The sequence below is a fragment of the Sus scrofa genome, chromosome 13 (genome assembly GCF_054392235.1).
Source record: "Sus scrofa isolate SSC_HxYL_T2T_F1_AM1 chromosome 13, Sscrofa_HxYL_maternal_Yorkshire_Landrace_v2.0, whole genome shotgun sequence".
Lineage (NCBI taxonomy): Eukaryota > Metazoa > Chordata > Mammalia > Artiodactyla > Suidae > Sus > Sus scrofa.
In genome coordinates, this window is record NC_139395.1 from 142,203,296 (window position 1) to 142,217,046 (window position 13,751).

Sequence of the window (13,751 nt, forward strand, 5' to 3'; positions counted from 1 at the left end):
TATTCAAGCCTCCTTTATATACCAAATGTTATTGTGCAATTAATATATTTCAATATGTTTGAGATCCAAGACACTTGTATGGGAATAATTTTAAAGATTTCCTTCTCATCATAAATAGGATATGCTTTAAATTCCCAGGAAGGGTTACCATATTTCTGTAATGTACAATATCTGTTAGAACTTGAGGGAAATATGGCTTTTCTATCACTTTTCTTTATTGCAAGTGATGGTGATGATGACGGCGTTCGGGTAAGGTATTAAGAGCCTGAATTAGGGTACTTCTGTTCTTTTTCCCAACCAACATGCTGTGGTGACCTTAGAAAATCACTAAATGTTAATCTGTGGGAATCTGTCAGTCAATTTTCTTAAACCAGATCAAGGACATGTGCCAAAGCTGTTCAGTGGTCACTGGTAGAGGCGAGTGCAGAGATGAATGTGGGCATAGAGGCAGGGCTCCTGTCCTTGAAAAACCACAAAATAGTAACTATGATAAAAGAAAAGCCTGCCCATTCCCAAATAAAGATTAAGTTAAAGAAACATTCAGCAACTGCAATATGAAGCACACATAAAACTGACATTAAAATCAGTAGTGATCACAAAAAATGCAGATTGATGGTGCTGGCAGAGGCCCAACAAAACAAAACTTTCAGGAAAAAAACTCCAATAATTCAGATATTTCATTGATTTTAGATGAATTGAGTTGATTCTGGGTAATTGAATGGGAAGCAATTAAGTTATTTGACATGTAGATATATTTACAACAGCCAAAATATGGAAGCAACCTAAGTGCCCATCAATAGATAAATGAATAAAGAAGATGTCATTTATACATATACATACACACCCACACATATATACACACACGCACAATAGAACTCAATCATAAAAAAAGATTGAAATCTTGCTACTTGTGACAAACAAAAAGATGGACCTAGAAGTTATTATGCCAGTAAGTCAGACCAAAAAAAAGACAAATACTGGAGTTCCCATTGTGAATCATGAGTAATGAATCTGACTAGGATCCATGAGGATGTGGGTTCGATCCCTGGCCTCGCTCAGTGGGTTAAGGATCTGGTATTGCTGTGAGCTGTGGTGTGGGTCACAGACGCAGCTAGGATCCCACATTGCTGTGACTGTGGTATAGGCCAGCAGGTGGCTACAGCTCCAATTCGACCCCTAGCCTGGGAACTTCCTTATGCTGCAGGTGCAGCCCTTAAAAAAAAAAAAAGACCAACACAATATGGTTTCACTTATATGTGGAATCTAAAAACAAAACAAAGCAAATGAACAAACATAACAAAACAGAAACAGAGAAACAGAGTTATAGATGCAGAGAACAAACAGGTGATTGCCAGAGGGGTAGAGGGTAGGGAAGGAAAAAAAAAATAGATGAGGGAGTTTAAGAAAATTGACTGACAGATTCCCACAGTTGCACAATAAATGAGTTATGGGTATAAAATGTACAGTGTGGGAAATACAGTCAATAACTATGTGATATCTTTGTATGGTGACATATTATAACAAGAACTAACATAGTGTAGAAGGTCTACTTTACTTCAAAAACAAGCAAACAAATTCAGAGAAAAAGGGATCAGGAGTTCCCGTTGTGGGTCTGTGGGTTAAGAACACGACCCTCTGTCTGTGAGGATGAGAATTTGATCCCTGGCTTCTCTCAGTGGGTTAAGGATCTGGCATGGCTGCAAGGTACAGCACAGGTCACAGATGCTGCTCAGATATGGCGTTGCTCTGGCTGTGGCCTAGGCCTGCAGCTGAGGCCCCTAGCTCGGGAACTTCCATATGCTGCAGGTAAGGATGTAAAGACAAAGAAAAAAGAAAAAGAAGTCAGACTTATGGTTAGCAGAGGTGGAAGCTGGGGGTGGGGGGAAGGAATTGGATGAATGTTAAAAGGTAAATCGATTTTTATTTTATTTCCTAGTCTAAATCTTGATAGATATTTTCTAATCATCCCTCTAAAAGATCTCAACAATTTAAGACCTTTATTTTCACAAACATGGAGTATTTTTAACCTTTTTAATCTCTGCAATGTGACTGATAGATATGTTATCTCCCTTTTCCTTCCTTACACCCATTCATTTAACAAATATTCCCTAACACCTGCTATTTGCCTGTCACTTTAAGTAGGTACTGAGGATTAAGCACTTAACAAGATAAGACACTGGCCAAGCGACAGAGGAAAACAACATTTTCAAGGTCTGTAAGTGGAAACGAGTCTGGCATAGCCTAGGAATTAAAAGAAGTGCAGTAGGAATGGATTAAAGGGAAAGAAAAAGAGAGAGGATGAATACGTACACCAGTGTGCAGTCATGAAGGTCTTTGTTAAAATTTTTGGTTCTATTTCAAGTGCAATGAAGCCACTGGAGGGTGAGTGGAGGTGATTCAGCATGCCTTTGAGCAGACTTTAGGTTTTTTAAAAACCTAATCAGAACATGAGGATCAGGAAGAAGGCTTTCACAACAGCTTAGTTAAAATACACCATTGATTTGAATCAAAGTGGTAGGAAAAGGAATAGAGCGAACCAGGGAAATGTTAAATGCTGTTAGGAGGTCGCATTTATCGAAGTTTGATAACAAATCACAGGGGGGCAGGAATTGAAGAACAGGTTGAAAGATAACTTCTAGGGATTTGGCTTCAGGTACTTGGTGAGTGGTACTTTTTAGGAAGACAGAAAACATTGGAAATTGAGGAAAGCACACTGACTTCATTAATTTGCATTTCTATGAGAATATGTGAAGCCGAACATTGTTTTTCATGTTTTTATTACTTGGAATACAATATGCACTCAACAGATGTGTTAAACGTGTTTTATTGAATAAATAACCTTTGCCTATTTTTCAATTGTGTAGACCTTCAAAATAGGACTCTAGAGTGAGAAAACCTTTGGTGTGATTCCCAGCTTCACCTTAATCCCATTACTTACTCTTTCTGAGGTATAAATTCCTCATCTAAAAAGGGAGAAGAGGGTGAATAACAATACCAACAAGAAGCTCCTTAGAGGGGTAGAAAAGACATAACTCTGTATATTGTAACCGCAAAATAAATTTTGCTTATTACTATTATGAATACCAATAAATAAGTAAATTACTACTACTAATAATTCACAGGCTTTGTTTAAATATTCAGGATATTAACTGTTTTCCTATAAACATTTTACTTTTTCCACTTGCCATTATAAATCAACCTGATACATAGTATATTTTATATATATAAATCTTATGTAAAGTCTTTTTCTTCAAACTTCTTGTCTTTTGTAAGGTTAAAAAGGGCTATCCTATTTTTTCTTTTTTCTTGGCGTTTTTTTTTTAGGGCCGCATCCACAGCATATGGAAGTTCCTAAGCTAGGGGTCTAATCAGAGCTACAGCTGCCAGCCTACACCACAGCCACAGCAACGCCAGATCCAAGATGCGTCTGCAACCTACACCACAGCTCAAGGCAACGCCAGATCATTAACCTCCTGAGCAAGGCCAGGGATTGAACCCACAACCTCATGGTTCCTCCTCGGATTTGTTTCCACTGCACTATGATGGGAATCCTCCTTACCTGCTATTTTAAATGCCACTTTGTGATAGATTAAGTTCCCATATGTAATAAAATATTCATTAAAGCAACTGAAGAAGACTGAACAAAGGTATTCACTACTTCATTGTTAATCATAACGAAAAATCGCAATTTCCTTAATATTCATCAGAAAAGGACTGGTCAAATAAATTATACTTTCCCCATATAATGGATCATTACACAGTCATTAAATACAATAAGGTAGATATACAGGTACTCACATGACAAGAAGTCCACAATATATTGTAAAGCATAAAATAAAATGAAAACAAAACATATGCTGAAAATCAGTATTACAGTATTGTCTTATTTTTTAAAAATGAAATAATAATTATAAATAAATACACAAATATTTACATAAGCATATGAAAAAGTTTGGTAGCACAGTCACCAAAATTTAAACTTGGTAATCTACGAAAGACAGGACAGGATATGTATATGAGAATCATTTCACAATTCATACTTTTTATAATACATATTTCTATATTGTTGGAATGGTTTTACAAATGGAATGTAGTATTTCTACAATCAGGAAATCAAAGGAAAAAATAAACTTTACCTGCAATGGCTTCATAGAGCCCAGCTTTATACCCTAAGTACTCATACTCCTCAAATCTCTGAGGCCCCTCACACAGGGCTCTGCACTCCATATCTTCATTGAAATACTCTCTTAAAGCTTGTTCAAAGTACTTGATAGCTAGTTCAAAGTCATCGGTCTCATAATGTTTAACTGCTGCACCATAACTTTCCTGTAAGAAACAAAAATAAGTTATTTTTTCAAAGAGCACCCACGGGAGCACTTCAATTTCAGGATTCAGGCAGATTCTGGATTACTGAGGTAGGTGGGATATGGGACTCTTGAGCTAAAGAAGATAAAGAAGGGTGGCACTGGAGATAAGGTGTAACTTCCCGAGCTTCCATTCATTGTCAGTGGGAAGGGACTGACTACTGTGGTATCAATCAATCTCATTCTCTTCCTGAACTCCCTCAAGAATGTATTTTCTGGCGTTCCCAATCACGGCTCAGTGGAAACGAATCTGACTAGCATCCATGAGGATGCAGGTTTGATCCCTGGCCTTGCTCAGCAGGTTAAGGATCTGGCACTGCCATGAGCTGTGAGCTGTGGTATAGGTCGCAAATGTGGCTCAGATCCTGAGTTGCTGTAGCTGTGGTGTAGGCCAGCAGCTACAGTTCTGACTGGACTCCTAGCCTGGGACCCTCCATATGCCACAGGTGCAGCCCTCAAAAGACAACACCAAAAAAATGTATTTTCTAACTCCTTGAATGTGGGTAGGGATATTGCAACAAAGTGCAGGGAGGCTGATATCGGTGGACATGACACACATTCACAGGCCTGACTCAATCATGAAAAAATAAAGGAAAAAAAGACTTCCATCTACACTTGATCTTAGCCAAAAAGCCGAGAAGCAATAGCACTTCCATTGAAAATCTTCTTCTCCTATCCTTTTTCTCAATCCTTTTGGAGGCCATGCATTGAGAATGGTGACTTCTCCAATGGAAAAAAACCCTTTCAACATACTGTGAATTTCAAGTAAGATTTCATTTCAAGGAATAATTACATAGCTTAAAAAAATCAGAATATGAAAAGTACATGTACCCTGGAAAAGCCACTGCACTGGTTGCTGGGAAACCACAATGTGACCATGAGAAATTCACGTGGGCTTCAACCCCAGAAGATAAAATTTAAGTGCTGGAGATGGGGGCTGAAGCTCAGAGAGGGTTACAGATTTTATTTTATTTTTTTTATCATTTCCTACCTTTCACCACATGCTACTGATGTTCTAAGTTAATTTTCATTTTCTCTCAATTTTTTCAATGCCAAATTACAACATTTCATCTGGGAACTCAGAAAGTATAAAGATGATATTGTATTGGAAACTGGGAATCAATCTGAGATATCCATTCATAGGAATCTGCCTTAAGTCCAGTGAAACTCAAGAGCACTCAGCTCCTTATGGTTAGAGCTGGGTCCCCAGAGCTCACCAAGTGTGGTCTTGCTTCTCGATCCACCAGCTGGAGGGCTTCAACACCCGCCATCATTCTGTAATTCTCAATGTTCTGCTGCATTTCCATGTGCTCCGGGTTGGCCATGAAAAATGTGTGGGCTGCTTCCACTGCCTTTTCCAGCTGGTTAAGCTATAAAGATAAAAAAAATTTTTAAAAGCAAAAAAAAAAAAAAAAAAAAAAAAGACCAAATGAAGACAATTATTTCTAAACCAGGTTCAGTACCAGTCTACAAATGTCTACAGACTACAGACTACAAATGTCAGGACTGGATTCTAGTTCACATTCACTATCCTCAGTCTCCATGCTAAGGCGCAAGAGGTAAATAAACAGTGCTTCTAAAACAGGTGGGTATTTTGGCTTTGGCGAAAATGGATAAATGTGCTTTGTTCCATGCTCGTTCTCTTTCTCTCTTTTCTAAGCCATCTGTTTTCTGCGAAATTGAATCTGCTAGCTTCTGTTTCTTGTATGATGAATCAAAACAGAAAGCTGCTAATGTCATGCCACTTCTAATTCACGTTTTCAACATTTATGTTTTTTTATTTTCTCTTGTTTTCTTTTGGCTCCTTTCTCCTTGAATCCTGACAATGGAAGTATAAACAGTCACTTTATGAAGGAGGAGATTGGGAATACCTCCCTCTCTGCCAAATTTGTTATCAGGCTTCAGTATGTGAAGAACAAAAAGTTAAAAGGAATAGAACATTCCAATCCATAAGAGATGCAAAATACAACCCATAAAATGCTACCACATTCCTTTGATTGAGGTATTGATCTAAACTTATGTTTGATTTTGACAAACAAGGCAGAAATTTTAATAACCTACATAGACACTATAATATACTGCTTTCCATGCTTAACATACAATGATGCATTTTTTAAGGAAATGGAATTGAATTACTTAAGACATTTTGTCCTATGCTTTAGTCCCAGAGAATGTCATTAGCCAGATCTTTCTGTCTCATTTCAGAAAAGTGAATATTGGAGTTCACATCATGGCTCAGTGGAAATGAATCTGACTAGCATCCATGAGGACGCAGGCTCAATCCCTGGCCTCACTCAGTGGGTTAAGGATCTGGCGTTGCCATGAGCTGTGGTGTAGGTTGCAGACGCGGCTTGGATATGGCGTTTCTGTGGCTGTGGCAAAGGCAGGCAGCTACAGCTTCAATTCGACCCCTAGTCTGGGAACCTCCGATGTGCCTGGGGTGTGGCCCTAAAGAGAAAAAAAAAAAGTGAATATTCACACTAGTACTAGTCATTTTCATGGTGAAATCTAAATTATGTTTGGTCTACTTTGATGTATCAAGAAATGAAACTCTTTGTTATTGAACAAGTAAATATAAAATTATGCAAAGCATGTAAGATTCAACTGCCCTATTTTAAGATCTGACACACTTCACTCTGTCTAATAATAGTTAAAACTTTCCCTTTTTTCTTTCTATTCGCATATTCTCAGCTGCTGACCTTCCTTCCATTATATCTTGCCTAAATCAGCTGCTTTGTTCTCAATTCTGTGGTTCCAGAATTATTTTGGCTCTCAAAAATCACTAATTTTGGACCAGATTTTTTTGTTAATTTAAATTTCCTCAAATTGTCATACACCAACACAGATAAATATGAATTGTATGGACTTCTACATAGTGATAAATACATAGATATAGATGAAAAAGAAGAGGTTCTAAATCAGGTATGTGTCTACACTCATTGACCAAATGAACCTAAAAAAAGTCATTTAAACATGTGTGTCATTAAGAAAAAATGTTCTTGAAACCCTCATACCACCACCTACTACATAAGATTTTGGAAGGATTTAATTGTGTAATATATATAAATGTGCTTCACTAAAACCTGAAAAAATAAACCGGATACAATTTATATACGATCTATCCAGTTCAAAGATGTGAATATACTCTCATTAATGATGGGTATGTATAGTCTACAACTTCCATAAACACATTGTTTATGAGGATATAGTACAGGTTGGTGGAAACTGCCTCTGGTTAAGAATCAAACCATAAGTTATGAACGAAAAAGGTCAACGCTGAACACACTCTAGTTTCATAACACCAGCCATTAAGCATTGAAGGAACAAAGATACATTTTTAAATATTTCTCACTTTCCTACCTTCATGTTTTGCTCAGACTGTTCCACTGACCTAGAGATCCTTTGTCCCTTGGTCTTTTCTTATTAAAATCTAGCATATCCTAAAGACTAAACCTAAATCCTATCTTCTCTAAGAGCTTTTCTCTCAACCCTAAAGCTAAATAAAGTTAAGCCCTGCAATATCATCTTACCCCTGTTCCTCTGCACACTTATCATACTCTTCCATGCATGGCATCTTCCTGAGCGTATTTGTTTCTCTTAGTAGAGCTCCCTGAGGTTAGGGGCCACATGACTTCTTTACCTTTTTGTTTTCTATCTAATTTACATATAGATCATGTCTATGATATGTCTAAGAAAAGAACAGGACAAGTCTAAGAAGCAAATATTCACACACACATCAAAAGGATTATTACGTATAGATGTGTTTTGCAAACTGTAAGACTAAAAGGATGTAAGTTTACTAACAACATCTTGGAGTTAAATGTATTCCCCAATATAAATATAAAGAGGATTCCATGACTTAAGGTTAAACCATAAAATTTATTCATGAGCTGGCTTTTACATTATTGTGAACCAGTTCAGGAAAGTAGAATTGGCTGTCAGAGACTATAAAATAGGCCATGATTTTAACTAGAAGCTTGATACCTTTGTATTCCATTTTTGAAATTATATACACACATCTGAAGTGGTAAGAAGAGTCCAGATGAACATATGTATGTTACGTATAATGCTGTATTACTGGAAGGAGATTATTATAAGACCTTTCAGGTACTAGTTTCAGCTAAGGAAGGGCCTACCTACTACTCCACTGAAACAAAGAAGCAGCTAACTGCATTTAAAGCCTTCAAACTGGGCTTTTTTTTTTTTTTTTTTTTTTGCCCACGCCCACAGCATGTGGAAGTTGCCAAGCCAGGAATCAAACTTGTGCCACAGCTGTGACCCAGGTCACAGCAGTGACAATGCCAGATCCTCAATCCATTGAGTCATGCAGGAACTCCTGGACTTCCGTTAAGACCAAAATAAAACATCCCAAGAGAAAGGGTAACCCTAAAGGGAGGGTAGCTTTATGCGTTAGAAATGTAAATTGCAAAATAAAGCTCAACTGAGAAAAGGAGACTGATTCAACAGGATGGTAGGTACCATACTTTTGGAGGCAGGCGTCTGCTGTTTCACTGAGATAAGAGAAATATTGGTTAGAAACGCCCTTGGGAAGCGCTGGTTGTTTCATCTCAGGCTGTGAGGAACTAAGGCAAACATTTTCACCTGCCAGACCAGAGGCAGTATGTGGCAGCCATGCTGCATGGAAAAAGACTGATTAAGTCAACACCTTGCTGATGTTTGGAAGCTTCTCTGTCCACTGGTGACTGAACGAGACTCCACTGACACACAAATGGTTTTCTATAATGAATAATAAAGGAGCATTTCAAAAGGATGCATTGACTACTTAAAAACCTTTAATAGTGATCTATTGACCACAGATGTGACTCTAGAAACTGTATCATGATATTTAAGAAACTGAAGGATGTGGTCCCAGCTCTATCTTCCTGGCATAATTTCCTCCTATTTACAACTTTCCCAGAAAAGTTCTAGCAAAACCTCAAGAAGTTTTATCATTTACCATCCCCCATTCTAGAAAACACACATAGGTCCAATACTCCATCTATACCCATTTTTTTTTTTTTAATTTGTGCAACAAGGCATATGTAAATTCCTGGCCTAGAGGTTGAAACTGAGCCCCACAGCTGTGACCTACGCCACTGCTGTGACTACACTGGATCCTTAACCCACTGTGCTGGGCCAGGGATCATGCCCGTACCTCAGCCACTGCAGATACAACATTGGATCCTTAGCCTGTTGTGCCACAGTGGGAACTCCCACACCAAATTCTTTATTTCATTCATTCACTTATTCAACGAATATTTACTTCGCACTAAATCTCTGCCAGGCACTGTGATAGTCCTTGAGAACAGCTACAGGGGCAAAACAAAGACCCTGTTTCCAAGTGCTTACAGTCTGATCCAAGCAGACAAGTCTCAAGTAAATAAATCAGTAACGAAATGAAGCTTAGATTGCACTAAGTGCTATGAAGAAATAAATGAACAAACAGTACAGTAAGAGCTGGCTGGCTTGGATGAAAGCAGGACTCCTTCAGATAAATAAGTCAAAGAAAGTCTCCGCAATGGGAGTTTTGAAACTTAAATGTCGAGAAACCAGTCATCCGCAGAAGAGGAGCAAGAATGTTCTGGGCAAAAGAAAGTCAAATGCCACAGGTGAGGCCCTCAAAAAGACAAAAGACAAAAGACAAAAAAAAAAAAAGAAAAGAAAAAAAGAAAGTCAAATGAAAGGGTATTGAAATGGAAAGAGTCTTGACATGTTTTACAAGCAGAGTAGAGACAAAGGGGAAAGATCTGGGAAGTCACCTGCAGGTTAAGGCAAAGAATTTGAATGTGATTCTAAGCGTGAGAGGAACCATTAAAGAATTTTAAATAATATTTGACATATATTTTCAAGTGATCATTCAGACTCCCACGTGGAGAACAGATCTTTGGTCTCATGTAGAACACTGCAGCAATCCAGGTCAGAGATAATGGTTTCACTCTTTGTTTTATGAATATAGTGTATCACACTGATTGATGTAGGGATGTCAAACTGTCCTCACATCCCTGGATGCAAAATAAAAACAGGACTGCCCCTTGCTTTTTTCCCCCCTCTCTTTCATTCCTTTCTGTTTCTTTCCATTTTGCCCATTCTTGCTATAGTAATGTTTCTCAATTCAGAAGGCCGACACACACCCCAAAAGGAAACAATTCTTAAAATTTCCAAACTTATTTTAGGGAAGATACACAAGTTCCCTCTCATCTGAATTAGCAGAAATATGAAGTTCATATATTTGGAATAAGAGTTTAGAACAGCTTGTGAGACATGTGCAGGAAAAGGAAAGGGACTAATTCTAAAGCACATTAAAATACGTAAAGAACACTGCTTATTTTGAAATAGAATATTTAAGATCATATTCTATCTTCAGAAGCCTTTTTATACAATCAGGGTAAAACGCTGAGCCTGAAATAAGTAATTTCCATTCTTGTACTCAAACCACACTTTCAATAAAGAAGGGAATTCTTTTTCTACTTTCCCCACCCTAACTTTGGGAATTCATCCAATAGCATGCATTACATCTCGATGCAATGCTTTATTTTTGCCTTGGCTCTTTACTTAAATTTCATAATGTAGCAACTTTAGAGAATTTTTAATCCCAAATGAGGTTTCTTACCAACTTCCAAGTATGTAATTAGACAGTGAAGACATCCTGTTTCTAAGTCAAGGCAGAATTCTGAAGTTAGTTAGCATCATAATCACACTAGCTTCAGAGAAAGGAAGCCACCAGATTACAGCATGTGTACCATGCTAAACACTAAAAATTCATGGGCTAAAAATTTCTTCTTTTTATGAAGCAGGAAGTTTTATTCTTTTTTAATAATGGTGACACCCAAAAATAAATATCTATTTTTATACATATTTTGGCTCTTGCCAATGCCTCCACATTTACCTCAAATTTTTGTCAACCCAAAGTTAATTTTCCTTCTCAGAACCACATAAGTAAATAAATAAGTAAACTCTGAATCGCTGAACAACACATTCAGAAAACACTGTTAAAATAAAGACCCACCAAATTTTGAAACAAAATTTGGAGGCAATTTGTTTGACAACTGAATTAAAGTAAATTCTACAAGTTATAGTGTTCCAAATGTAAAGACCAGGTTTTTAGGGAGAATTCAATCTTAGGAGGATTCTAAACATTTCCATATAATGGTGTCAGATTTTTAGAGAATCCAAAAATAGCCATATGAAAAACAAATTTTCATTCTTATTCCACAATTTCTGGTGATGTTACTGTCCTTTATGTTGTTAATATAACTTGTAAAGAGCCCCATATAATGCATTGTTTTCATAATTCAGTTACAGTAAGTAATTGCTTGATTTTCCGGACTGTATTTATAAAGTTAATTTGATCAGTCGGGGGAAACTACATGATATACTGTGTTGTCGTTTTTGTCTTGACTCCCAGGAAACTTAGACCTAAATTTTATGATCACTTACAGTACCTCTGTTATACTGGGTTCCTAGTCTCTTAAACTAAAGCTAGTACATTTTCATTTTTTCTTTGATTTTTTTTTTCCTGTGGTTTTTGTTGCCATTCCAAAAGTCTAATTAGGCAAATAATTGCTTTAGCAAGGTAACTCTAAGTTCTTTTGGATACAGAAAAGTTACAATTTACTTGAAAGATTAAACCCCCAGAGTAAGGAAATTTCTAGTAATTAAATTCTTTCCTACATATCAATGTAGAAAATTTAGAAATTTTAAGGTTTATAGAAAACCCAGTAATTCGTGAATTAGGTGTACTTGCTGATGTAGCAAATAAACTCATCTTTGCATTGATGGAATGTTAGTCTAAAGTGTAGTCATGGTTATAAGTAAATATTTAAAGCTTTCAAAATGCTATTGGATAAGGATTAGATGAGAAATGACATATTTAAAGTGTAACATTTTCTCTGGAGTAAATTGGAAAGGAATAACACATCTTTTTAAAGCACTTTATTTTGCTAAACTGCTTACACCCTTCCCTTCCATAACTTATTATCTGGAGCCTGATTGAGTCTCCTGCTTTTTTTTTTTTTCCAAACAATCTAGTGAGGACTTAATCTGATGTTTACAACTTAATGTTTTTTTTTGGTTTTTTTTTTTTTTTTTGCTTTTTAGGGTTAAACCTATGGGACATGGAAGTTCCCAGGCTAGGGGTCAAATCTGAGCTGCAGCTGCCGGCCTACGCCACAGCAACTACAGATCTGATCCCCGTCTGTGACCTACACCACAGCTCACAGCAATGCCAGACCCTTAACCACTGAGCGAAGCCAGGGATCGAACCTGCGTCCTCATGGATGCTACTCAGATTTGTTTCCTCTGTACCATAATGGGAACTCTGCTAGAAGATTTCTAAATAAAAACCATTATTCAGAGTAAGGAAAACACTAAAGTGCAGAAGCAAGGCTTTCAAACAAGCTATTTCAGATTACAGACTGTTGAAAACAAAAAGTCCTAGAGTTTTTCAGAAAAACAAAACAAAACAAAACAAAAAAACCCCTCCACAATGACAACACCCCACAGAACTCAAAATATTAGCCAAAAAATACACGTGCACTTAATTGGACAAAATCCCTCAAGCTGTCTGTGTATTGTCTAACTTCCTAACAAGACAACAGCCAAGGCTTGGATGCCTGGTGGGGCAGAAGAGAGAGCTATCTCTGTGATGGAACGTGGGCAAGTGGTATCTGCCATGCAGCAAAGGAAATTAGTGTGTGGTTTACTGGTATGTTACTGTCACTTTGGTTTTAAGTGTTGGGACCGGGTCAGGCGGGGAAGGCATCTTAACCTCCTTGGTGTTGTCCAGAAGGCTCCCTTGAGGTGTCAGAGGATGACTAATGGTTACCGAAAAGAAAGTTTGGGCCAAGATCTCTCTGACCCTTGTTTCCTGCTACTGTTTTTGGAAACATAGTTTTAATCCTCTTAAAAAATTTCTTTGGAAGGTGGCTGCCACTCACTTCATATTCTGGTTTTGCCAGTGTCGCATGACTCTTGTAGTAGTCATCACTTTAACTTGTGAAGAATCTTATGCGGGTCTGATTTTTTAAAAGTAAATAAATCGAAATATGAGGTCCCACTTTGGGACCTTGGAACTATACCCTCATGACCCCCATATCATGAGAGCATAACTGTTCATGAGCTTGTTAATAAGAATTTACCCTTGTATGCTGTTAGTTTGCACAGCCCTTTACAATATTACTAATACAAATTTAAATAATAAAAATAGTCCTGTATTGAGTGTATACTCAGTTCTTATTGTGAAATTCTTCAAAAAGCTGGAAGATGAACCCCTACCTCACTTTGCGCCGGGTGCAAAAGTAACTGATCATTATTTACAAGAGCACGTTACACTCCAAACAATGAGCTAGAGCACCATGTGGAAGCTGGTGCTGGCACAGACTGAGTTGC

General features: G+C 37.4%; 1 protein-coding gene and 1 pseudogene across 2 annotated transcripts in view; both read right to left on the reverse strand.

Moving 5' to 3' along the window:
• The window catches only part of P3H2 (prolyl 3-hydroxylase 2), a 157,267-nt gene that overhangs the window by 35,644 nt on the left and 107,872 nt on the right, over positions 1-13,751 (reverse strand). For both annotated transcript variants that reach the window (XM_021070049.2, XM_084990714.1), the window contains 2 exons: positions 5,582-5,734; positions 4,137-4,326 (listed from right to left, as the gene is read on the reverse strand). In XM_021070049.2, coding sequence (XP_020925708.1) covers positions 4,137-4,326; positions 5,582-5,734 — 343 coding nt within the window. The remainder of the gene's footprint in view (positions 1-4,136; positions 4,327-5,581; positions 5,735-13,751) is intronic.
• On the reverse strand, positions 4,846-5,009 carry LOC146397667 (U2 spliceosomal RNA; annotated as a pseudogene).